The sequence below is a fragment of the Drosophila subpulchrella genome, chromosome 2R, assembly GCF_014743375.2.
Source record: "Drosophila subpulchrella strain 33 F10 #4 breed RU33 chromosome 2R, RU_Dsub_v1.1 Primary Assembly, whole genome shotgun sequence".
NCBI classification, from domain to species: Eukaryota; Metazoa; Arthropoda; class Insecta; order Diptera; family Drosophilidae; genus Drosophila; species Drosophila subpulchrella.
This window is the reverse complement of record NC_050611.1, coordinates 16,423,013-16,449,974: the sequence shown is the minus strand read 5'-3', so window position 1 is coordinate 16,449,974 and position 26,962 is coordinate 16,423,013. Positions and strand designations below refer to the sequence as shown.

The 26,962-nt window shown below is 39.5% G+C and overlaps 3 protein-coding genes across 5 annotated transcripts; all 3 read right to left on the bottom strand.

Annotated features, from left to right (window-relative positions):
* Nucleotides 1-9,533: 9,533 nt before the first annotated feature.
* Nucleotides 9,534-10,125, bottom strand: LOC119551272 (dynein light chain roadblock-type 1). Its single transcript, XM_037860535.1, has 2 exons — nucleotides 9,980-10,125; nucleotides 9,534-9,915 (listed from the first exon to the last, which is right to left on the bottom strand). Exons 1-2 carry the CDS (start codon nucleotides 10,060-10,062, stop codon nucleotides 9,597-9,599), a joined length of 402 nt encoding a protein of 133 aa, XP_037716463.1. The 5' UTR covers nucleotides 10,063-10,125; the 3' UTR covers nucleotides 9,534-9,596.
* Nucleotides 10,126-10,385: 260 nt separating this feature from the next.
* Nucleotides 10,386-11,347, bottom strand: LOC119551271 (leucine-rich repeat-containing protein 40). 3 transcript variants are annotated; one of them, XM_037860531.1, is made up of 2 exons: nucleotides 11,255-11,347; nucleotides 10,386-11,198 (listed from the first exon to the last, which is right to left on the bottom strand). In XM_037860531.1, the coding sequence occupies exon 2, from the start codon at nucleotides 11,184-11,186 to the stop codon at nucleotides 10,467-10,469; it is 720 nt and encodes a 239-aa protein (XP_037716459.1). In that variant the 5' UTR covers nucleotides 11,187-11,198; nucleotides 11,255-11,347; the 3' UTR covers nucleotides 10,386-10,466. The 3 variants fall into 3 exon arrangements, with proteins under 3 accessions (XP_037716459.1, XP_037716461.1, XP_037716462.1); XM_037860533.1 differs by having other exon boundaries at nucleotides 10,386-11,204; nucleotides 11,255-11,329; XM_037860534.1 differs by lacking the exon at nucleotides 11,255-11,347 and having other exon boundaries at nucleotides 10,386-11,067; nucleotides 11,133-11,166.
* A 307-nt stretch (nucleotides 11,348-11,654) lies between these two features.
* On the bottom strand, nucleotides 11,655-13,115 carry LOC119551270. The gene has a single exon (XM_037860530.1). It carries the CDS (start codon nucleotides 13,014-13,016, stop codon nucleotides 11,802-11,804), a length of 1,215 nt encoding a protein of 404 aa, XP_037716458.1. The 5' UTR covers nucleotides 13,017-13,115; the 3' UTR covers nucleotides 11,655-11,801.
* Nucleotides 13,116-26,962: the final 13,847 nt, after the last annotated feature.

Genomic DNA, 26,962 nt, shown 5'->3' with positions numbered 1-26,962 from the left:
TCCTAGAATTATATTAATTTGGTAGCTGAAATTAATTTTAAAGGTGTCTAAAAGTATGCAACAATATATTTTTATTCCAAAAGGAGTGTTATTTTATACTGCATACTTTTAGGCACTTTTATAAGCAATACTAAACCATGAGAAATAAAAATCCAAAAAAAATGTAATAGATTTGTAGTTGAAATCACTGCTAAAGGTGTGCACCTCTAAATAGTGTGTATAAATTTCTTGGCACAATAAAGACCTCTTGACAATGTTCATTTAGTTTGCTATCCCGTACTAGACATGTGACAATAATGGGTGGGTATAATCTATAAGTCCTGTGACCAATCCGGCCACAAAGGCCCAGTGCGCCGTTTCTTTCGGAGATGCCTTCCGTTCCATTTCCGTTTCCGCAGCGAGGAATGCAAAATGCGGACGATTTGTTACGCCATAATGAAGTCAAGGCATGTGAAAGGGAAGCCGCGTAGCCGATTTATCAGGCGGAGTCCTCGGGGGGAGAATGGGATGAGGGGCAGGATGACAGGATGAGTAGTCCTGCCGCCAAAACCGCAGAGTTGTCGTTGTCACTCCGAGTGCTCTAAGCTCTGCATAGACAATGGCGCAACAATGGCCCAATATGGCGGCACTTCCGTTCGCCCCCGAAATAGCACAGTGACATAATGAAAGTTAACAGTATAATTGGAAGCGTCTGGGAGGGGGAATTCCATCCCATTCCCCCCCACGATAAATCAAAATACTGGGGGTCCCCTTTGGAGTTACGTTGATATCTCTCTTTGGCAATCCGTCTTTAGAGCGGCGGAAAATTCCCTGTGCAGTGGCATCAGTTTAAAGAGTTTTCCCATCCCAACTGTCGCCGTCTGTCTGTGTGTCTATCTGTATCATTTGTTTGTTGTCGCATCTCTTATTAAGTTTTGCCACGCATACCATATACCATACCATACCATATATAGTATATCCTCTAGCTCCCAGATCTGCGCCTTGATTTATCGTGGCCCGTCCAAAGTCGCCAGAGAGTCGGGATGTCGCCGGGCCGCTTGGTTTTATGCTAAGTCCACAAATCACCGCATGATATATAACCGAAAGGCAATGGCAAAACATTAAGCACACCCCAAACCCGATCCCAATGGCCCCTCTTTCCCGATTTAGTACGCTAATGTGTGTCCCAGAACTTCAGGTTAAGGTACTGGTTTTTCGATACTGGTTTTTCATTAAACAAAACGCTCAGCAGGCGATGGCGGCTATAAATTTCCAACTTTGGCTGAATCAATTAGGATCCGGTTAGTGAGTGGTGACCCGCCGTCATGTGTGTGCGCTTCGGTTAAAAAACCAATTTCAATTTCCAAGTAATGAAAAGGGGAAATTCGCTTAATTCCTCGCATTGTTAAGTCTGGCGTAATCGTAGAGTTGCAACTGCAGAACCGAAACAGGACCGTAAACCCAGCGCAGAGACAAAGTCGAAAAGGTCCTGATGAAAAAAGGATACCGAAGCCAGACGCAAATGCAAAACCGCGTAATTGTTTTAAAATGCACAACGAAAATGGCAATAAACGGCAGATCCCACTGGTAACTGGTAAATGGTAACTGGTAACTGGAATCAACCCGGTTCATGGGGCAATGCCATTAAAATAAACGAAATTTCCATGCGAAGTTTTTGGGGAAAATACAGACGAATCCATGAAACCCAATTCGATGACATTGCCAAAGACAAATGCTGAATAAATAATTTAGCTGCCGGATTAGAGAGCCGCAATCCGCTTTTGAATTTACACTCAAGTAACTGCCATTAGTGGCGAACTATTGCATATCATTAGGCGCCGCCGCAGCAAATGCGGCATGCAGCTCAAATGCATCTGCAGTCGCCCCCAATCAACGGCCATTGTGCATCCGCCCTAATCCGCAGCGAAAAGTTATTGCAGTTACTTGGCACTGGATTTGGCCAGGATGAAAATAACAACTCGCAACGCACTCTCGTTTGGGGTTCAAACGCTTTTTGCCCACTGCCAAATGGCTAAGAAATACGCAGCTATTTCAGGTTGTGCAGTGCACTGAGAAAATTAATTTGAAAAATTGGTACAGGTAATTATATTTGATTTATTGAAATTAAGCACTAAATAAGTAAATTTCAATTAATCCTCTGAATATAAAATTAATTTGGATTGTTTTCTATTTCCATATGAGTGATTTTTTGTAAAACGAATCGAGTTTTTCTTTATGGTCTCAAAACGATTTCATATTTTAATCACGATATTATACAATTTATAAGGAAATATAACAAAATAAAAAATCTATATTTGATTAACTTTTTTTTCTTAGCTATGACTTTTTAAAAATTTTAATAAATATTTAAGTAAGGCAAAAAATTTTGCTTTTATTGCTTTAAAATTTGCATAAATAAATATCGGATTTACAATATTATACATATATTTTTATAAGATGATTTAAATTTAAGTGCTGTTCTTAGTGTAATAGATGAAATACAATCTATAATAAATTTATAGTGGATTAAGAGAAAATAAAATAATAAGAAAATAATAAATACACTGAAAAACAAAAGAACAATGCTAGCTTAGAGTTTTAGCTATAAGATATTATAAGATAATAATAATAATAATATTTAAGAAAAAATGAACCGAGGCAATTACAATATATCCAAAAATATCTGGTCTTTATTTTTGAAATTTGGATAATATTTGTGGAGTAGGCAGCATTTTCTATCAGTGTACTCACCCCCAAAAAAGGGCCCCACACGCAGACCCCAAAAAGGGACACCCCGAAATGGCTGGGCATAAAAAACAGTGCCACAGGAGCAGAACGGCAGAGCGGCAAGGACCAGAACGGACGCAGGATGCGGGGCCGCCGGAAGTGGTTCCGAAAAGAGAGGGGAAGGACACCAATTCCACATTCACAGTGCGTTTTGTCCTCCCAAAGGACGCGTGTGTGTGTTGGCCCAGTGTTTTGGCCCTCTGTGCGTGCGTGTTAATGCACGAAACCGTAAAGCCAGTCAGAGTAACAAAAAAAAAAAAAATATAGGACCCATCCTGACGATGCATTTCATGCACATTTACACTGCGGTCCTGGAAAAGTTGCTCCAACTGAGGTCCTGGTCTCCAGCCAATGCCGACATGCCCGAAAGTGTGTGTGCATGGCAGCATTTCACATGCAAATTTGCTGGGAAAGTATCCACTTTTTTCTGCTCTTCTGGCTTATTTATAAGACTTTCTTTGAGGCCACTCACTTCACACACATGGCTCGAAGCTGATTTCGTTTGACAAAATGCCCCGTTGACTGATTGCCACGCCCACGGCCCCCGGCAACGCCCACCAGTTTGGGGAACATGGCAAGTGCTCGGGCTACGAGATTGTGGCCAGAAGTGGTTTCTGGCCGGGAATGTGTGTGTGTGCTTGGCTGGTCCAAATTGACTAGTTAAGGCCACAGATTTTCCAAATTGCTCGACATTGTCAAATGGTTTCGCTTAACAAATTTCCCATTGATTGAGTCCAGACACCTGGAGATGCGTTAATTAATATCAAGCAGATGTCTTGCCAAACTTGAGTTTCGTCTGCCATCCGGCCAACATGTCGTATGCGTAATCAACACAAGAAAAACCAAATTAATTATGAAATGAGTACGTCACTCTGTTTGTGACAAGCTGTATTTACTTTTAAGAATTAACCTTTATGATAGAATCAAGTCAAGATGTTGCCAGCAGCGAGATGAGTTTGTTAAACATGAATAATTTGTAGCTACTTAAGCAGATTTCTGCAAATATTAATGTTTGAAATGTAAGTATTTATATTGAAAAGCCCACTCAATATGCAAATTGAAACTTGTTTTAGGCACTTCTTTTGTGGCGCGTTTCCAGGCAACCGAATTAAATCTCATTACCTCTTTATAATGGGGTTATGTGTCCCAAATTTGACTGACTGCCTGAAGCGTGCAAAAATCAGTAGCATATTATATTATTGATGCAGTGATGAGCCAAATATTTAGCTGGCATGGGTAATACAGTTTTGATTGGCATGCAGATGAAAAAGGCTTTTGTACAAAAGGCCGTTATCCCATTCAAAAAAATAAAAAACAAGTAACATGCACGTATTTAGGGCGGATACGAAAGTTTTCAAGTTGAAACGGTGCAAACGGAATTTAATAAATACGTGCAAGGCATTTGTAATTTCCATTCGCACTCGCAAAGCTTTTCGGCATTGCCGTGAAGGCTAAAAAACTTGCCAAAATAATCACCCGCTTGGCTGCAATTAAAGAGCTCCCCGCAGCCATAAAGTGAATCCCCTAAGAACACACACCGAATGTGTGTGTTTTGGGTGTGTTTTTGGGTATGTTTTTGGGTGTGTGTTTGTGGGTATTCCCGGGTACAACTTTTGCGTTTGCCATGCGTGGTCACGTACACGTGAAAATGGCGTAAATGTTTTAAAAGTTGCATCAAACTTGTTATGAAGTATTCGCCCCCCCCAGAAATAAAGGCATCGCGTTTACCTACCCCCCAAAAAAAAAGTCTCCACAACTTGCCAAGAAATTGCAATGCATGTGCGACCCCCTAAAGAAATTAGCAGCAACATTTTCGGGCTTCAAGTAGGAATTTAGACTTTTTGTGTTAATGGGAAGGTGGCAAAGGTCTCAAAACGGTGGGCATTGTCAAGGGAACTTTACCGAAGCATGGGTAATAAAAGAACCCATTTAAAAATAAGCCTTTATACTAATAACACAACTATTAAATATGGAAATATCATTTTTATTCACACCTTTTTTCATAAATCATTAAAAGAGTCGCCTACTATGTGTGTCGGCATAGAAAAAAGTTCAATCCTCTAATTGCAATGCTTTCTTTGATTAAATATTCTATATATCTTAATATATTTCAATATCTCTTTAGTTTTCCCATTACTTAGACAAGAGTCAAGTTCAATTAAATCATTTAATAAACTGCTGACTTACATTATTTAAATTGATTTTAATACCTCTTTCTCGTTACTTAGACAAAGCATTTAAGTAAGCCTCAAGTTCAATTAAATCATTTTAACAGCTTTCGATTTACATGCTCTTACACACATTTCACTACAACTTTCCAATACATGTAATGAGCCCAACTCGAACAGACATATTTTCCCTAACTAACACGCCGGCTTAAATTATACTCCTGATGTAATTATTCAACATTTTCCACTGCGATGTGAGGTTGCAGTTTCTAAGGAAAATGCTGGAAGCTAGGAAAATCGTCAACCGCAACGAAAACACAATGTACAAAGTTATCTTTTGGCTCCGGGGATTGGGCTCATGTTAGTTTTCAAGTACGAAATAAGCAGAGTTTCCACTGGTTTACTTTTCCCAGCCTTTGGCGGCAGGTGGAAATGTACAGCCCATTTGGACCAGGATGCTCTCCTGTTTAAGCCACTGCATGCAATTAAAGCCTTCCCTTTGGCGTTTTTTCAATACTCAACTTCCTTTGCCGGATTATGGCTCCGACAACCGAAAGTTAAAGTTAATTAATGTGTGAATCGGAAGTCAATTTCCCTCTCACCGCGTTTTCTTTTCTATAGAGCCTTGTGATATTAATACCCCCGACATGTGTTTTCATTAATTAAGTCGGCAGATTGCATTCTGCACTTCAGATCTCTTTTGCTCGGGGACCTCCTAATGATGAATTCGCTGGTTTTGATTGGTTATATCCCCTTACTCATTCGACAAGAACCAAGGACTCAGGACTCAAGGACCTTGTTTAATTGTGGCGTAATTGGAAAGTAATTAAAGTGAAAAATTCCTTAAAGCCTGTGGTCTTTTGTTTCGCTGAAAACAATGGGGCTCCTACACTTTCCCCGCCCCGAAACAATGCAAATAGTTTTATTCCTGCGGTCCAGCTGCTGTCAATATAAATAATTTTTATACCCGTTACTCGTAGAGTAAAAGGGTATACTAGATTCGTCGGAAAGTATGTAACAGGCAGAAGGAAGCGTTTCCGACCCCATAAAGTATATATATTCTTGATCAGGATCACTAGCCGAGTCGATCTAGCCATGTCCGTCTGTCCGTCTGTCCGTCTGTCCGTCTGTCCGTCTGTCCGTCTGTCCGTCTGTCCGTCTGTCCGTCTGTCCGTCTGTCTGTCCGGATGAACGCTGAGATCTTGGAAACTATGAGAGCTAGGCTATTGAGATTTGGCGTGCAGATTCCTGAGCTTCTTACGCAGCGCAAGTTTGTTTCAGTAGAGTGCCACGCCCACTTTTACGCCCACAAACCGCCCAAAACTGTGGCTCCTACAGTTTTGATGCTAGAATAAAAATTTTAACTGAAATGTATTGTTCTCATCAATACCTATCGATTGATTCAAAAAAAAGTTTGCCACGCCCACTTTATCGCCCACAAACCGCCCCCAAACTTCAAAAAATCGTAAATATGAACGTGGATATCTCGGAAACTATCAAAGATATAGAATCAGGATTTCAGATTTAGATTCCGTAGCTTTGTACGCAGCGCAATTTTGATACGCGAATATGCCACGCCCACTCCAACGCCCACAAACCGCCCAAGCCTCTGGCGCCCACAATTTTCATGCTAGATACAAAATTTTAACTGAACTGTATCGGTCTCGTCAATACCTATCGATTGACCAAAAAAAAATTTGCCACGCCCACCCTAACGCCCATAACGCTTAAATCTGTCTACCGCCGGTAGGTGGCGCATTTCAGTCTTGCTTTGCTGCTTGCTTATTTCCATTTCCCTTTGGTCCCTTTAGCTGAGTAACGGGTATCTGATAGTCGAGGCACTCGACTATAGCGTTCTTTCTTGTTTTTAATTGCTATGGGCAACACTGCGCTGTGAATTATTATTCTTAAATTTATGCATTCAATAAATATTGCACTGTGCACAGTTCATAACGCTTTCTGATTGATTTGATTCCGCCTGACAAATGGGACAAGTGAGCCAATCAGTGTCAAACCATATATGCATTTAATTTATTAAATGCCGAAATTCGAAATCCCGGTGATGAGCTGGGGCTCCATAAATGCTACCTCATTTGCAGCACTTGGCATCATTTTTAATCCCGCCCGAAAAGGGCTCAAATGGCACTAATTAAGGGCAGCACATGTTGGATTGTTGGTTTGTTGGATTGGCTGGCAAGATGAATGTCCGCAAAATGCGGCAAAAGGGAAGACCATTAGTCATGGCAAACAAGGACATGAAATTCTGGGTACCCAATGAGGGGGGAAAACCCCCGATGGAGTCCACTTAACAGATCATTTATTCAACCATCTGTAATATTCATGTGTCTAAGGTTTTAGTTGGGCATTATGGAATTATTACAGCCCACCGTGTATTGTTTATAATTATTTGCCATAATTACAAACAGTTCGCTTTGTGTGCTTACCATTTATAAATACAGTTTGTAATCGGCTTTGGCTGGCCCAGAGATAAACAGCAGTTAGGCTTCCATTTTTGGTGGTGAAAATCCTTTCATCTGCCCGAAGGACTTTTTGATAGTATTCGAGTGATGTCGACGTCTGGCCAAATGGCCCTTAACCTTTCTGGAATTATGTTCGCCTGTACGCAATTTCACGATTCATCGCGTGCCAGACGGTGAATTATTTGGTTTTACATCCCTTAGGCAAATGGCGTATTTTCCCTTGACGACTGAGTGATATTCGTTGACTTAAATCGAAGAACTCTTTAAATACGACTGGTAATTAAAACGGCTGTGGCAGTCGCAGTCGCTCACACTTCAACGGAGTGGCTGCCATATAAATTCCCCCCATTTTACATTAATAATAACTCTCGAATATTCATTGAAAGTCAATGCATTCCGTATGCTGAAATGCAGCATTCGACTCTCCCGATCGAATCGAATAAATTAAATGTCAACATGTGTCGAATGCTCTGCAGTTTGGTCACTTAATCACGTCGACCGATTTCGCAATCGACTCCTTGAACGGCCTTTGCGGCCTTTCAACACGATTCGTAATCTGATGGCATAATCCATGCCCCAAAAAAAACCTATTCATAAGCCCTATTTGCGCGGTCGCATTGGCTTTTTTTCGTTTAGCGGATTTAGAATTTAGTATTTGGCATTCGGTGACAGACAAACCATAAATATTTGCACCACATTGAATAATGAAACACCCGGGAACAAACAATGAAACACATGTATCCCAAGAGCTTAAATGGCGGCAAAATACATACATACGTTAAGCCCCTGGACAAATGCCATCGTCCCTGTGCCAACAACAGGTTGAATAAATACGCGCAATTTGAAACTAAAACAATGCCGAATTATTTGCCAAACAATAGGCACAAAAGCAAACCAAGTTTCATTGTCTGACTTTGCCATTTCCTGCCCCGTGGGAAAATGTGACTTTTATTTTGTAAATTGGTCGAGCAAACCGTACCAGATTGGGTGTTTACAAATATATTGATTGGGAATAGCTAAATATATTCATCAAATGCGTTCTGATATTGTCATTGGAAATTATTTTAAATTCATAGCCACAGAAATCACCTATGATAATGTCTAAAAGTATGCAATAAAAATGAATAAGTTGATTGGGCATATGAAGTGTAAATATAGTATTGCATACTTTTAGACACCGTTGTTATTTATTAAAAATATAAACACTTGTGACTTCTGTGGAATGTTATATTGGAAGAAATAACCCCTTAAATTGGGCATACGAATTGTAAAAATAGTATTGCAAACTTTTAGACACCTTTGTAATAGACACCTATGTATGTTTAGACACCTATGTAATATAAAACATTCGAATTGTAAAAATAGTATTGCATACTTTTAGACACCTTTGTAAAATATTAAAAATTAAACCACTTGTGACTTCTGTGAAATGTAATATTGCTAGAAATAACCTCTTAAATAATGTGTTCAGGAAAATAAATGGTGTTATAGAAAGCCCTTTAATATTTTTTAAAAATATTATCTTTGTTTTTTAAAGAAACTCGGTCTTCTTATTACTGTTATATTCAAATATCTAAAATTTTGTTCTTGGATTTTTCGGCAATGTTTTATTTCACAAATATATTCAGCCAGAGTAATTCAAGTCTTTTATTTTCGTGGCAAACAATTGTATGCATTGTGTAAATAAATGAATAAAGCCAACCGAATCAAGGACCAACAATTTTCCGTAAGGCACGTCGTGAGACGTGCGATGTGTAATTGCCATTATCTTTTAATTTTTTCCGCAATCGGTTGCCGTTTTCGCCGGACACAGCCGGCGTGATGGGGTTTTAATGAAGCTGCATCGCGGCTGCCAAAAGCCAAAGGCCAAAGGCCAGGGAAGATTAATGAGTGTGGTGGAACCAATTGAGAGGTCGTCGAATTCAAAACCCCTGTGAAGCGCCCAAAAATCAACCGACATTTCCAAATGCCGTACTAATTGCCGCATCGGTGCATTTACCAGACTTGCAATCGCTGCATAAACGGATTAGTTTTGCTCTGCTTTCGCTGGGCTTTCCCTAAAATTTTCCTCGCAAACAATTCGGACCTCATTTGCCATAATTGCATTGAATTTAATTTTTAGTGTAACGATGAGTACAGTTCAATTAGGTTTTGCACACGCACAGTAATAGCGAACTATATTTTATGTTGTCAGGCTTCTTCTGAGTTTTCGTAGCTTTTGCACAATAATCAAAATAAATTCCACGCCCAGAGTCATGTGTATTTCGCCAATATTAGAGCGAATTCTCATGAAAGTTATATCATTCGAGGGATCCAGATCCCTGACCACATTGCGGGCCATAAAAAGAAGGGGCTTCAGATTCGAAACATAATGAAAGGTGCGTCTCTGGCTGGCAGTGGATCGCAGGGGAACTCCACGATTATCCAAAATCATGATATCACGGGCTCCACGATGACCAAAGAGATTCACGAATGCATCCCCATCATAGGATCTATGGCGACTGTGGTGGACCAGAAATAGCTAGGATCATGTTATTACACTATATCATAACTAGAGATACTTACGGCGCTGCCTTTTTGGGAATTTGCTTTGGGATCTGCGATTTACGCAGATTTTCTACTGTGGAATGTCGGGAACTTTTCGACATTTTTTTTAAGTTTTTAAAAATTCAATAAGGAGTGTTTCAGGTTTTACCGAAAGTCTCAGGGTAATCTGACAAATAAAGTTTAGCTTGCTAGTTTGAAATGGGCTTAAAATGGAAACCAGGGCTCAATAATTCTGGAGGCAGCATATTCCAACATTACAAAAATATTCTAATTACAAATTAAAATGGTGAAAACAGTAAATTACACCAATGACTTAAATTTATATGGTCAACATTAAAACCAAATAACTAACCAACTTGAAAATGAGTTTTATATGCTTAACTTTCTATAAAATCATCATGCAATTTCAGAACTATAGTTTGCATTCGGAGGTATAAAGATAAGAGTGTCCATTTATTTGAGAGTACTTTTGAATTTGATTAAAACACAGTAAACGTTGTCTGATTTATATGGGAATGCGAGTTCGCAGGTAGCTCAGCACCGCGGGAGTTCCCATCGACAGGATCTGATGACGCGGCTGGCGGAAGGGATTGCCCCACAGCTCCAGGTTCTTGAGCTTGCTCATCTTTCCCAGAACTGGCGGCACTAGATTGATATCATTGTTCCTCAGATCCAGACTATGCAGTTCCCGCAGGCCACCGAGTCCCAACTCGCTGGCATCGATGCCCTTGATCTGGTTGTCGTGGGCCGACAGGGATTCCAGGTTCTCCAGCTCATAGATGCAACTGGGCAGGTGATGGAACCTATTGTGCGAGATATCCAGTTCACGGAGCAACTGAAGACCACCCAGTTCCATGGGCAGATCGTTCAAGAGATTACTGGAGAGGTTGAGGATCGACAGCTTGGAGTACTGCGAGATGTTGGTGGGTATGTAGGATATCTGGTTCTTAGTCAGGTTTAACTGGTTAAGATGTTCCCCGAGCAAGTGAAGATCCTTGGGAACTTCGCGCAGTAGGTTACCATCCAAGCTAACGATGTTGACCAGCTCCTGTTGAGCCGCCTCAAGGACCTCCATGGGTACATCCTGGATTTGGGCCTTAGAGACTCTGAGAACCCGGGTATTACGCATTAAATATTTATCCGGAAATGGCGACTGATTCTCCTCAGTTACCTCCTGTCCACCCTGCAGCCGTGGGCTATTCAATCCGTCATGAACCACAATCATATCGTAGATTATCTAATACTTATTCGGTTAATAGTAAAATTTTAGGGAAGAAATTCTATTCAACTTACTGAATTTTAAAAAATATTATAAGATCTTAGAAGTTGCTTCGACTGATACAAATTTGAAACTGAAATATATATTCAGTCTCGACAAGGGTGAGCCCTATTTTTAAGTGACAGTATTAAAGAAGGTATTGTGATTTGCACTATTACCTATAATTTAAAATTATATGTATTTCATAAGAAATATCTCTATTGTTTATACACAACGTCATTCCATCCTCTATATTTAAGAGGGTAAACGTGTCTTCCGAGAATTTGAAATAGTCATATCTTTGCTATTTAAAGTTCTAGGAATCAATACAAATTATTCTTTCCTTTTATTATCTATTTTGCATCTTATCTAATAAAATTAAGGATTTTAAAGAATTCAAATAAGCTTATAAAATGTTTCAATAAAAAACTGTTATTTTAGACAGCAGCTTAAAGATTTTATTGGTCAAGTGTAACAAGTTAATTTATTTTTAGGATTTCTAGATCTCCCTCGATAGGGATTTCTTTTCTCGAGCGAATCAGTGGTAGATCCGAACTATCTACGGGAAATTTTAAGGCTTTCTTAGAGCACTCCGCAATCCGTCAGCTCGATCATTTTGTGGCTCATGGGCAGGTGACCGATGGCACCTTGAATCCTCTCCAGCAGCTGCATGCCCTTGCAAACCTTTCCGAAGGCGATCCTCCTGCCGTTCAAAATGGACAGCGGCTTGAAGCTGATGGTGAAGTTCACCGCCTTCCGGGAGCTTCCTCTGACATAGCGACTGGGGAAGGAGAGGATGCCGGCATCCACGCCATGGTTGAGCACCTCGAAGTCGTGCTCGATGTTGGTCACTTCGGAGCCCCTCTTTTTGTCCATGGCCAGACGTCCTTCCATCCAGATGGGGGCCAGAGCTCGGGTGAACACAATGGAGTTGCTCTTGTTCTGGGTGCAGATCCGCATGAACTCCAGCACCACCTGGGGACAGGCCTCGGTGAAGAGCTGGATGGTCAGTCTGCCCTGGATGCGGGCCTCCCGCACCTCCAAATCCAGGTAGATCTGCGGGCGCAGCAGTTTGCACAGGATGCCCACATCGCATTGGTCCATCAGACTCTCGTAGCGATGGAGCACATGGAGGGGAATCTCACAGCTAAAGGATCCCGAGGACTTGGGCTTGTTCTTCCTGGATTTTCCCGCCTGCGGATCGAAGAGCTCACCGCCCTTGTGGAACTCCTTGTTCTTCTCCAGCTGGCGGCGTTCCTTTTCCCTGGCCAAATTGGCATTGCGCCATCTTCCAGCTGCCAATCTCTCCGGGGATTTGGTAAAGGTGCGTAGGGTATTATTGCTCTTCTTGTAGAGAGCCGTGAGCATCTCCATGTAGGACAACTCCATGCCATTGCCCTCGATCTGGATCTTTGGGGGCGGCAGATGGGTGTTGACTTTGCCCTTGACATTGGACAATCGATCGCGATGCTGGCGGTAAAGTTCCCTCTGCTCATTCATCACCATGTGGGATCGGGTCTTGGGCATTCCCCTCCTGCAGGTGGGCACGGGAATCAGTCGCTGGTGATGGCGATAGTTATTGTCCAGCTGCTCCTTCTTCACATTGAAGGTGTGCCTGGGCCTGGCCTCCTCCACCTGGCCATCCAAGCCCACCAGGTTGGGATTGGGGCTGTTGTACACCGGCTGCGTCATCGTGTAAGGTCCCCGCTTCACTGCCGCCACATAGGGAGTCATGGAGCTGGGTATCTGGGGGATTCTGCCCCGGGTATTACGCGGCACATCCCCGCGGATAAACATGGTGGCTAAGTAGGAAAATCGATTTCAATCTATATACTTGAATTTTAAATTGCTAAGAGCGTTTCGAGCGACCTGTTTGGGGGTTTTAGAAAACTTTGACTGATGGCTAACGGCGATTTACCTGGCATAGGTCACCTAGTTCCATACAAAAAAATATAAAAAAAACAAGCTTACCCAACATAATTATCTACCTAATGCTAATTTCATTAACTGAAAATGCGTGCCATGTGTGGCGGCTTTATATTCTTTGATGTGGAAAACAACATGAAATTGCAAAATTTTCAACATCAATTATTTATTTGATATATAAATGATATGCACATACTTATATACTGAACCCAGTGAAAATATATAAAGTTCAATTTAATTATTTTCAACTATTTTGAGCGGAATTAACACTGCGGTGGCCTCATAAATGCAAACTTGTATTCGCGTAATTAGTGATTTAATTAAAATCTGCAAAAATGCACGTCATTAAAACCGAAATATTTGCATAGTTGTGAGCAACTGACTATGCACTTCTATTTCCCATTGTTTAGCGGAAATTGTAACAGCTAGTTACCTCCTTTACAACCGATTATAAACGTGCTTTTTTTCGCAAATACTTCATTTATTGTTGGTCATTTATTCAATCCGGCTTTGGTTTTATTTTCCCCGCTTTTGACTTTTTGTAATCGTTTATTAAATGGGGCATAAAATGGTTTTGACGGGTTTTGTCACTGGCAATTGGTATTTGGTAAGCCCATTGAACCGACGGCCAAATGGACAATTAGCGGCCATAACACTTGAATTATTCTGTGACACGGTCTGAATAAATTGAAGAGCTACAAATCTACTTAGTAGTTGACATAAAATTAACTAATTCGCATATGTAATATTTTATTTAATTCAGCTGGTAAAAGCGCATATTTTTTCATTGGCAGCTTTATTAAATCAATAGCCGAGCTTTCACTGATTTACTTTTGTTCAAAACGGATTAAATGATATTAATAACATATGGTGCCCATAAACGTATGCAGATAGCGGGATAAAAACCCTATTCGAATAGCATTAATTGATTGTTAATATGGTAGGGCTTTTGCGGTCACAATTAAATGATTAATGCGATTGAGTGCGGTATATGCTTCCATGAATTAAAGATAAACGGGCTATGTGGCAGTGGGAGTATATATAGTCTCGATAATCTGATGCATTAACGTCCTCCACTCAGCCGATTATGAGGACATCAGCTGAAGGACATCCCCTTTCCCAGAGAAAAGTGTCATTAGGGCAACGCTCTTATCGCTCAACAATCAACGTCAACGTGGGTGGATGGCTTGATGGGTCTGTGGATGGGTTGATGGGTGGCTCTATAGACATTGAACCACTTAAGCGTTTTTTGTTCTCAAGTGTCACACCCACAGATGCATCAGTGCTCGTATCATCATCATCTTCATAGTTCCCAGTCCACGTTCCCCCGGCCCTCTCAACTTTCACCTCCACGACGTGTTTTGTACTTTCTCTAGTGCCATGCCATGGCATTCATATTTGATATTCATGTTTCGGGGTACATCTTAAAAATGTGTCAACAATAAACCCACACACCCGTGCGGACAAGTGACTGCAATTTGATCAAATACATATGCGTTGCATCCGAGCCATTTTATTTTATTCTCTTTTTTATTTTATTTATTTAGCCCACAATGCCCTCTGACAAATATTCCGACCGGAATGCTTGACATCTTCAATAAACCACCGTTCGCATATTCGCATTGGTATGTTGGTCTGAGGTCGAGGTCTGGTTATATTTGAAATACCCCAGTTATCAGTGCTTTAATACTTGAAAACTTTATGGAAGCTTTAAATGTGTTTTGTTTTTACATGTGGCTTCCATAAAATACATCTGTATTTGGGTGCTTCTTTGAGTAAATTCTTAAAACATATTTACATTGGTTCTATTTTAGTACTTGCAAGCTTTATATAACTTTTAAAGCATTTCTGACTTTATATGTCTTCTTAAAATACATCTCTATTTAGGTGTTTTTTATGGTAAGTTATTAAATGCATATGATTGCTGCGAATAAAACAAAAGATCTAATTAAATCATTATCATGAGATGATAAAACACCCTCAAATATCTTTATATCATTTTTGTGACCTTGTGTGCAATGCCCGTATTCTTCCCCATTATATTCTGTGCTATTTTTTATGGGGGAAAACAAAAGCCAGAGTCGTTAGTTAAGAGCATAATGGATCATAAATGCTTTGGCTGCGAAAATGTGATTTTATTCTGTCTGCTCTGACGCGTCTTTTGCCTCCATTATCCCGGCATCTGGCTTATGGATATGGAACCTGTCTTATTGCTGCCCCTGCTCCCGGCTTAAATGTACATACACTTTCCTATAGATATGCACACATGGCGCAAGTGTGTATTTTTATGACATTCTGTTTTTGCTCAACTCATGGTCTGGAGCACTTTGTGCTTGTCATATTTTCTTACCGTCGAGTTGTCGGGGGAAAACCCGGGAAAACAGGGAGGAGGGAATATTTTGGTAAAACAGACGAAAGCATGTAAATGGAATATGTAAGTATTTAAGCTGAGATTTAGCGAAGGCAAATCCAAGGATTGGTCAGGGGTTTACCAGGGGAAATTAAAAAGTGCTTGTAAAAGCATTATATATTTCCCCCACTAAGCCGAGACTTTAAGTCCGCTCTAGCCACTTCCATCCAGCCCATTTAATCAGCTCTAATTAGCCCATTGCCTCCGCTTAAATGCCATCAATTTCAGTCCTACGACTGGGTTTGTATCCCAATCCGACAACCGTTGAGTGTCTGAATTGGCTGAGCCCTAAAGCCATCAGTTAATTAATGCCATTAATGTCTTAGCAGTAGCCCTCGAAACCAGTAATTAACCGAGTTGACAAATCAAGTTTGCCCCAAAGGTACGGCTGGCACAAAGGATTATATCAGTTAGCAAGCGGGCTTAATTAACAATAAGCCAAGGTGTTAATAGCCCGTCGACAGAATACCCAAAAGTTCGGTTCCCGCCCAAAAATGTCATTCCACCCGAAAAACATTTAATCCAATTGGGAGGCAAAGGTGGAAGCACACACATTAAAAAACCATTTCAAAGGCTTAGGATCAGGTTTAAAGCCCATACCAACCCCAATTTCCAACTCATCACGAAGTTGCCTACCTTTTCCTTAGGCCAAAAAGGTAAATGTGAAAAAGTTGTCTTGCCAAAGATGAAAATGCTGAGATACAATTTTAAGTATCCATGTAATCCCTGAACAATTTATTAGCCAAGCAGTAGAATAGAAGAAGCCAATTAGGTTAATGTGTCGAAAGGAATCGAATTGTTCGCCTGGGGAAAAAGTTGATTTGTATATAACAAGAGGAAATTACCGCCTCGAAATAGACTGCTACCATTTACTAAGCTTTAATTGCAATAGATACTGACTCACTTATTTCATAGTTCAAGATATTAATTACCTTAACCAGACTTAAGCCCAATCTTAAATCTACCAAAACCCCACCCTAACCCCAGTATAACTCCTCGCAACCCTACCATAGCCTGTGCAAAACCTTACCATAACCCAACTTTTATCCTGTGTTGGATAACATTTATAGGATTTTTTTTTTCTGAACCTAAAGAGCTAAAGAAAATACAATCGTAGAATTATTTCAGACAGATATTGGGCATACTAAATTGATATGATATTTGGTTTTAAATTGTAAATAGTTATTCTTGTTTTATTCATGTGATTAAACTTTAAATGCATGTTTTTATAACCCCTTTGGCATATTTATTTCCAAAAGGATTTGCAGGATACACTTTTGCCTTGCCCTAATTAAATGCTTAAAAAGAAGCCGCAAGCTTCATTGGTTCGAGCTGCAACTGCCTGAGCCAAAACCATTTAAATGCGGACATCTGGAGAATGGAAACGTGAGGGTACAATTTAGGGTTAGAATGCAGGGACCCTTGCTTTTTGCTCCTGCAATAGCAATTTTCCCGGCCAAGCTCCTCCTGGCAGGGGGCAAAGCACGAGTGTTCCTGAGACACTCACAAAGGGCTTGGCACGCTCTCAGAAACGGGGCTTACATGCGTTCACTTTCCCGGGTTTGGGGAAAAGCGGAGGAAAATGGCCACAGAGTTGGCTCTGAAAAGCCATTTATCAAGACATTGCATAACAATAGCGCCCTTGCGCCCTGCCATAAAGGATATTCAAAGCGAGTTAAGCTTTATGATTTGAACACGTGTTAACAACACATAAAAGCAAGCAACGATTTTGCCAAAGGCAAAGAAAGACCAGATTCCAACTAAATAACACTGAATCCCAGATGGATTTAGTGAAGCAGAAATAACTGAATCGCCGCTGTTCGGATCCCAAAATTTAAAAAGTTAAATAAGTAAATGCTTTTCCAGGGTGCTCTGGTCCAGTGTAAACACCGCCCTCACTGTTTTCATAATTTATACCGCAGCCAACAAACAAAATAAGTTTTGAAAGGGCAAAAATATTGCCGCTGGGCATGCGCCTGAGTGCAACTCGCAAATTGCACGGATCATAAATTAGAATCAAAAGCAAAGAACTCATAAAACTAAAAAAAAATGTATAACTTATCGAGGTAGTTTAACTTTTATATATGGTTCACTCAGTCTACTCCTTATACTTTTTCGGGTTGTAAATCATATTAGTTTAATGTTCATCGTAATTTCAGATCTGTTATGATAAAGGCGGTACTATCAAAAAACCATTTAAAAATAAGAAAATAAAGTAAGATATAAATATTTTTGTGCCAAAACTAAAGATCTACACATTTCTACTGCTAAAATCTTAAGCTAACAAACCACTTTTCTTAAAAAAAATTAAAATAAAATGTTTTGTTTGCTTATTTTTTGCATAATTTTGTATGGGTTTTTTGGTTATTGGTTTTAGCACGATGATTTTTCATAAAAAAGGGTGTCAAAACTAAAGATCTACAGATTTTTACTGCTGAAATCTGAAATCTTAAGCTAACAAGCCACTTTTCTTAAAAAAAATTAAAAAAAATTAAAATTTTTATTTGATTAATTTTAGCATTATTTCTTAGGGGTTGCATCACGATTATAAATATATTATTTTTATTTTTTATTTAAAATAAAAAGTGTAGGTTTGCTTAAAAATGATTTTAATACGAGTTAAACGAGGTACTACAAACCATTTTTTAACCAATTTGGAGTTTTTTGAGCAAAACAAATATATTTCTTTAAAAATCTCTTAAAAGTGATGTTTTTAAATAGGAAATTATTTGCAGTGGGTGTTTATTGTAGAAAGTTGGCAAAAAGGGTGAGAAAATCGTCTTAAATTTTTAAAGATTCAGTTTTATTCAACTACCATACACTTCATATTTGAGATTCCCCATTAAAAACGACGGTTTTGAAACATCCGCCTTATGTGGCAAGAGATCCGTTTCCTCAGCTTGTTGCGGATGTATCCGCAGGAAAGTAATATACCCATCAGCCAACGAGTACCGGGTGAAGAAGACACCGAGCGACCCACACACATGGCGAAAAGTCAAGTGCATGCAGGAGCGGCTGGGATGAAAAGCCGAGGAAAATGGGAAGCTGACTGCCACAAAGCAGCTGTAAAATAGTTTTAATATCCGCTGGCAAGTTTCATTGTGTTGTTGCAGCTTGTTTCTGCCCCCGCGCCCCTCTCTGCCCCTCTTCGCTCATTTCTTAAGCTTTCCCAGTTGGGGGCTTTCCTCGGTTTTCCTTGGTTTTCCTCCGTTTTTCCCCCACGTTTGTCACCTGCTCTCTGGGTAACTGCCAGCTGTGTGATTGCACATTCATAACATTTCCTATCGGCCCCTCAGCTTTGAATGCCATATTGCAGAGGCCCTTTGAATTGAAGCTCCCTTCCAGCATTTGGCTTGCGGAAATTTGAACCTCGGCAAATCAAAGTGCAGAGTTCCATCACAAAGTGTCTGTCACTAAATAAACTTTGATTTATTTATACACACTTTGCACTCGAAACGCTGCCATTCGGAGAAGTGTCCTTTTAGACAGGGTAAATATTTTGTGGCCCATCCACTGGGATCCTCACTGGCCAGGTAAGTGCGACTTGGGCTTCTGGCCAGGCTTCAGAAAATCTGGGTTTTCCGGCAGTTATGCCGGCCAGACAATTATTAAGTTCATTTTCCTACGTGCCGTGGCCAACAGGATGAAGTCACACACGCAAAACTAATGATGTGGCCATTGGAGTATCCTCAAAAAGGCCGCAATGTGTGCTAAGTGATTTGAATTATAATAAACACGGCTTAATAGCTGCACTTTGCTGGCCCATAAGCCTTGCATAAATAATAATAGATGTGTTTTGGGCAAAACTTAACAAGAAGTTGTTGTACTTCAGACCTACGTGATGGAAGTACTTAGTACAGGATTAGGGTGGACTTTGGAAACAAATATTGTAATACCCTTTCTTCACTGGTAACAAAAACATAGTAAATACCTCAGTCCATTGCTGCTGAATTTTTAAGGAAATAAGGAAATACTAAATTAAGCAACCATGGTTAATATAGGGATTTATGTAAGGATTTTAAATATTAATATGAATTTACTTATCATCAATTTAAAATAGCTTAAAGTAAAAATTGTATTTAATAATTTTTACCTATACGTACGTACTTAAAAATAATATGCAAAGTGAAATATCTATCATTAAATATTACGATCTTGCTTTAAATATTTAATACGAATTCTTTAAGGCATTTATTTTATGTACTATATCATTTTAATCATTCTTAGGACACCTTTATAAATTATTCCCTCCTTGGATTTTTGAATTTACATTTTACTGTCAAACAGTAGGTATTCGTTAAACTCTGAAAGGTTTAAACTGCTTTATAGTTAGACATAGAATTTACTTGAAGGAGCTTTAACCCATTTCTCTACTTGATAGACAGCTCAGCAAAGTAGCTCCAAAGACTTGTTGCCCGGATGAAGAATCTGCATAAATCCTCGTTAACGATGTCACATCACGTGACAATATGAGCAGAGCAGGGATTTAACATCCAGTGGAAGTGTCTGTGCAGTAGTAAACCTGGAGTAAAAAGGGGAAATTGTTGCCACTGCCAGGAGTGAAGTGAGACTCGAGGGAATCTCAAGGCCCCCCATTTTCCACCTCGTCGGCTGAGGGAATCCAGGTGTCCTGGTACTCAACTCACAATGCTTACACGTTTGCTTAACACCGATTGCTGCATATAGATTGGAAATAGCTGCGGAGGGCACCTGTTGAAATGGTGACTTCCCATCGAACACACGGTTAAATGAATTATCGCTTAACTCGGCACATCCATCCACCATTTTATCGAGCATTTTCTGTATGGCTGCCATCGGCTTCAAAACCTCCAATGAACCACAAAATGATTCGGGTTTTGGGTTATAAAAAAATAAAAACCAATGGTAAGCTGAAATGTTTGCTTACTTTTAGATATATTTTTCATCTTTGCTGCACACGTACACTTGACTCCCACTTGTTAGCAATTCTTGTGGCATAATGGCAATAAAATCACGTAGAAATACTTTCGAGCTGAACTTCCACATTCGAATTTATGGTCTTGGCCTTGGAAAAAAGGAATGTTTATCAAGTAGGTAAATGTGAAATTATTCTTGTGATGTTAGCCTGTCATTTACTGCCTTAAAGGCATGTATGAAACCTAAGATGGTCTATTATTAACCCATCAAATAAACCAATTATCCTGCTTTTTGTGGATACCTATGCAAATCTTTCTTTTGGCCATATATGATCCGTAGACAAAGCTCACCGAACAATCGATTTTGCTCCCTATATTATTGCTTTTCCAACTGCATTGCTGCTCGCAAGCCAGGCACTTGGTTTAAATCAAATTGTAGAGAAAAAACACAATTTCAGCAAATAGTCAGGAGACTGAAAGACGCCGCCCGAGGAACAGAACACCCCCGCAAATCTAATGAAGAGGGCATTCCCCGGCATTCGAAGAAGCTTACCACATCCAGCTGGCTTTGATTGACTATTGGGTGGAGTGAAGTAATATAAAGTACAATGGAGTTTCTGCAGGAGCGAGCTGAAATAACTGCGAAAGGATTGCCATTGCCGTAAAGAGGGAACTCTCGAAAACTCCAATTGGCGGGCACGACCACAAAACGCTAAGTGGGCTGCACGTAAAACCCTTTTGATTGCTAAAGGCATGCAGAGTTTGCTCTATTCCTCACGACTTTGTCGCTATTCGTTTAATTTAAGTTTATTTTTGGCGATTTCGGGCAAGGAAACTTGAAACCTTATACCGAAAATAACGATTCAGGATAGGACATTGAAATATAATATATTGAAATAGAATATAGACTAAGATGAAAAGCAATTGGGTAAGCATCCGATTTCCTATGATACTCCTTTGATTAAAAATTGAGAAAAAACAGAGGTTAAAAAGAGTTTTCACATATAAGGTTAAATATACCTCGAATAATATACGAACGAATTTGTTAGCATCTGATTTCCAATGATGCTCTATTGGTTAAAAATTGCGAAAAAACAGAGGATCAAAAAGTATTTTCACAAACATTTCCACGTTTAATAGACTTTACACCGTTACACGTTCTCTCAAATTGGATTTCTTGGTTTTTGTAAAATATTTTTGGGTCAAAGGTTAATTAAATTTTGTAAACTGTTTTTACTACAGTTATGTTGTTCTGGGTTATCTTAAATTGGATTTCTTGGTTTGTGTCAAATATTTTGGTTCAAAATTAAAATTTTACATTTTGTAATATGTTTGTACTACAGTTAAAATGTTCTACGTTCTTTAAAATTGGATTTCGTGGTTTTTGCAAAATATTTTGGGTCACAAGTAAATTTAATATGGTAATTTGTTTGTACTACAGTTATAACTTTCCAGGTTATCTTAAATTGGATTTCTTCTTTTTTGTGAAATATTTTGGTTTAAGGGTTTATTAGATTTTGTAAAATGTTTGTGATGCAGATACGGCTTGGTCATCGCATACTTTTCTTGAAAATAAAATGCTATAAATATATTTTACCTTATACCTTTAGGTTTTTTAACACTTGCTATAATTTCTTTACTAACACCTTTTTCCCGTGCAGCCATTGTTTTTCCGACCACAGTTTTTCGCCAATGCAATCCAGTATCTAATGGGGAATATTTTATTTTTCGGCAGTTGTTTGCCACTCGCAGCTAAAAAATATTTTTATGCCCTGCAGATAAATAAAAACGTTTGTAATATTCAGCCGCACGCTGGGGTCAGGCCGAATAAAAATATCCAGCTGGCAGATACATATATGCAAGATATGTGTACAATTGTACAATCGGGCGCTTAAATGCAAGCAATTTAAGACCGTTTTTGGGGGGCGCAGAACGGAAGTTGGTGAGCCGGTGGACGTGTAACCAGGATGTTTTGCAACCGCTGTTGTTCCAGGGAGCTGGCTGTTTTTGTTGTCTCCGCCACCTGTCGCCCGAGGACTTGGTAGCTGATATTTCAGCTCCGGCTTTATCCGGCATCCACATCTCGGGCGCACACGGCGTATGAGTAATCCGCATGACGTACGGCGTACGCGTTGGTTCCTTTTTTTATATATATATATTTCCTTCTTTTTTTTTAGGTATACAGCAAGCGCAGCTGCCACAGCAAGTTTGTGCCGGGTAAATTAAATTTTAACTGTGAGTTTAGCTTAAATGGAAAGTTTCCGATCCCCCGGGTTGAAGGGTTAAGGGGTTGATGGGTTGGGGGGCGGGTCTGAGAGGCCAAGAAGCTCCCGCCTTTCTTAGTTTAGTGGGTCTTAATTAAAACGCGAAACTTGCTCTTCATGTGTTTTTGTGCGCCCCCTTGATGCTTAATTAAAATACTTATACGACATGTTGTACATGCACATATCTATGGGCCATGCAGAGTGTGTCAACAGCTGCTCCAGCCCACACCTGCCGGCCATGTGTTGGCCACCTGAATGGAGTGCTCCCCATCCCCTAATCCTTTGCCCCTTTAAGCTCCTGATCCTTGGCAAAAAGTGCGCAATCCCCGCTAATTTGCCATTCCCTGCGAGGTGACACCATTAGCTGGCTTTGCCGCTCTTTTCACCAAAGATGAGCTACTTTCCAACTACTTTCGAGCTACTTTCCAATGCGGTTAGCGAGAAAGTATAATCCCTTTTCCATTTTTTTTTTGATGGCTTTTTCAATCTATCAAGCGAAATAAATTTCAAACTTAAATGCCAGTTCCATATGTTATAAATTCCCAAGTTCAAAATCTTCCTAATCCCCTGAGATATTTTAATTAAAAGTCGTTAGTCTTTTGGGCCAGGAATTTCGGTGCGGCACATGGCATGAAATGAATTATGTTAACAGCCATCCGTTGGCGGTAAATATTCGGGACCAACTGCTATAACCGCATTTTTCGTTCATTTCACCGTTTTTGGGTTTTGGGATTTTGGTTTTTTGGGTGTCGTGACTGCGGCTGGCATTTTATTTTTATGGCATTTCTCTGTACAGATTTTGCGGCTGGCGGCTGCTGACAGCGATGACAGCCAAGTGACTGATCCTTATGAGGCACAAGGATATATGTAGTATCTGCGAGGGGACAGGATCCTTGGCTGCTCTCAGACTAATGAGCGGATGCGGCGGTTGAGCCAGGAATTTGTTGGCGACATCGTAGTCTGGCTTAAATAAGTTTAGGAGATTTGTGTTTCCTGACTGTAAGACGTAGCAGAAATGCACTTAGTTCGGGAGTTACATCACTTTGCTTTGGAATATAATTCAGATTTATTTAATACACACAAAGCAACAAAGTTTAAATATTCCTTTTAATAAAATTGTAAGATTGATATTTTTTGTTTGTTTTGCCAAACTTTTAATAAAATATATTTAATTATTGTACAGTTTTTATTTAATCTATAAAATTCATTTTATTATTGTACAACTTTTGTCGATTCTATAAAATGTATTTTATAATTGAACCGTTTTCGTTTTTCTTAGAAAATGTATTTTATTGTTATAACATCAAAATGTTCTATATTTTATTATGGTAAAATTTATCTTTGTTAATTTTTATTAAACAGTGGACATACATTTAAAGAGGTGATAAAGGCTATAAAGTATGCTATGCCTCAGATAAAGAAAATAATACCATTTTTAATACAATAAGATTATGTATATAAATATGTTTCTAGAGAATTTATTCCCTAATGGCTTTAGATCATTTTAAGATATAATAATACTAATTCATTTTCCCGTGTAATTCATTTGCTATGATAAAATGCCTGCATTTATAACTAGGCTAATCGTTTATCTAGCAATTTCGCAGCTTGTGGGTTCAAACCGCAAGACATGAGGGGTCACGAGGGTTAAGTGTCACTGCCTTCGATCAAGCTCATGAGGAAATTCCCCCGGGATTTGCCCCCGGCTGCTCATTGCGGTTACTCACTCGCTTTGAGTGACAATGTCTTGTTAGCCAAATTGGATTTAGCCTGGTTAAGTTCAAGCATATATAGTATAAATATATTTATTCGCAGGAGTTTATGCATGCATGCTACAGTTTTTCCGCCGCAGATGGCTAAAGCTCGACGAAAAGTTGGAAAAGGGTTATCAGCACGCAATCAGAAGGCACCCTCGATGCGACCTTCGACCTCGTCCTGCGGTTGCCTTTGCGTCCTTCGTCCTTCGTCCTTCGCCCTTTTGCTTGGGCTTCTGCTCCTGACGTTTATTATATTGCATTATGGGAACATTTCTATTGGTATTTATGCGCGTGCTTCTTGCGGCGGCATTATTTTTTTTTCTTAGCTGTTTTTTGTGGCCATCCTTATGGATTTCCCCCATGAAAATGGGTGGGCGTCCTAATTTGAAATGTGGTCGCTTGGCTTTTTTTTTTTTTTGATATACTTATATGTGTGTTTGCGACACTTCAATCGCGGCCTTTTTGGCATTTTTATTTTAATGTGTTTTCATTTTTCATCCCTCAATGCGCCATGTTATTGGCAGGCACATACACTATCTATTTATGAATTATTTATTGTTAACAAGTACGGATGACAACGGCAGGGCTGCAAAAAAAATATAGACGTATATAACAAGTAGGACAGTGAAGTTTCGCTTTGGCTTTGACAGCGGCAGAAAACTTGTGTCGAATTATCCATTCAAATTGGCAGCGAAAACTTTGGCCAAAAACTTTTCCGGTCCAAAAGCCACTTAGCCGGCGAAAAGTCTCAACTAACTGATAAGTATGCAATACAGTGACATCTAAATGTATTAGGACAAATTCAATGAGTCACCCGAGTAGGGTTGTAAATGCCAGTACTCCCACTGGTAATATTTTTTAAAAAACGTCTTCAGCCAGGGGATTTAATTCGATTTACATATTCAAATGACCAAAAAATGAGGACAAGCACGTGTTCGGTTCGGGAAATAAATGACGACATTATGGCCTAGATAGGCCGCCAATATTCTGCGGCTGTGCATTAAGCCGCCAAAGGAAATCTGATCGGGGGAAAAAAAAATGAAAGCGGAAGGGTAACAAAGATAAACGTAGACAAACCGCTGAAATCCACTTACACACTCACAAACCTACATTATTTATATATTACAAAAAAGAAAGGCAGGCGAAGCCGAAAAGGGAAAAGGCATAAAAATGCCAAGTAAATAGCACTACAATGTGAAAAAATGAATATGAATGCGAAAATATTGCGTATCCGCCGGGATGGCATCGAAATCGCGCTGCGGGTGGCTAGGATGCCCTGATGTTTGGCACTGGCATTTGTGGCGACAACCCCGGTTTATAGCCCTTAAATCCGATTTCAACACTTAAATCCTGCGGCACGTAAGTGCCAAGTGAAGTTGTGCGAAATTTGCGAAAAGGGGAAAAAGCACTGCTGCCATTCCAATGGCGAATCAATCAGACTTTATTTATTTTGCACACAGATTAGAATCGGAAATAAATTAGAATAAATAATAAAATTGAGGGAATTTCCGCCCCAGCTTGTAGTGGCAAATATGAAATCATTCATAATAATTCCAAAGTGCCTGTGGAAATGTACTGAGGGAATGCGAGAAAAAAGGAATGATTGCGGCGCAAACTTTTAAAAGGAAATCGCAGACTAATGCATTTTGTGGATGGCATATAAGAATCGTAAAAAAAACTCTGCCAGAATAAAAAGCTGCTTAATAAAATGGGAAACAAATCTGTGCAAAACTTCAGGAGAACAAAGAAAATGTGATTTAATTTAATAAATTGATTTCGGCATTAGCCACACTCTTTTTCACACATAAAACCAGCTCAAGAAATCTAAGAATACTGAACAAAGGATCCAAAAAGATAATGTCCTTAAAGTTCGAGTAAAAGAACTAAAGCTGTGGAACAGGAGATAAACAAGGCAAATACACAATGCTAAAAGGAAAATCGAGGACCAGAAGGTGAAAGGATGAAAGCAGAGGAGAAAGCAGTAAGGAGAAAGGAGAAAGGAGATGACTGTAATCCAAAATAGCCATCAGAGAGCTTGATGCGGAAGGTCCCCAGCCAAATTTGCTACTAAAAGTTCATTTTTGGGTTTTGTTTGAGCTGTTTGGAACATCGAAAATCCCACAAAACGGTTTTGAGGCTTGAGAAAGGATTTAACGTCACTTCAAGGGGATTTCGAGTATGATTTTTATTTAATTTTTACGCACAGGCTGAAAGAATAAAATTTAAAGTCACTCAACTCTAGCTTTTTTATATGTACTATTTTTTACAAATTAAATATGCTTTAGCAGAAATTGCTTCAAACGAAAAAAGTTCATTGAAAATTGATTGAACTCTAAAATGGATTTACTTTTATTGCTGCCATTGAATACACAAGTCGTCAAAGCTTTCAGCATTAAACTTTTAATCCGTTGAATAATATTGTCGGTTTAGTAAGCAATATGTTTTTGCTACATTAACCAAATTTGTTTCTCCTTTTATCAGAATAATTTAA

What these genes read in the sequence shown, in the direction of transcription:
- LOC119551272 (XM_037860535.1), bottom strand. Translation starts at nt 10,062, where the DNA reads ATGTCGAAAAGTTCCCGACATTCCACAGTAGAAAATCTGCGTAAATCG. An exon ending in ATTCCCAAAAAGGCAGCGCC is followed by an intron (nt 9,916 to 9,979) that starts GTAAGTATCTCT and finishes GGTCCACCACAG; the next exon opens with TCGCCATAGATCCTATGATG.
- LOC119551271 (XM_037860531.1), bottom strand. Translation starts at nt 11,186, where the DNA reads ATGATTGTGGTTCATGACGGATTGAATAGCCCACGGCTGCAGGGTGGA.
- LOC119551270 (XM_037860530.1), bottom strand. Translation starts at nt 13,016, where the DNA reads ATGTTTATCCGCGGGGATGTGCCGCGTAATACCCGGGGCAGAATCCCC.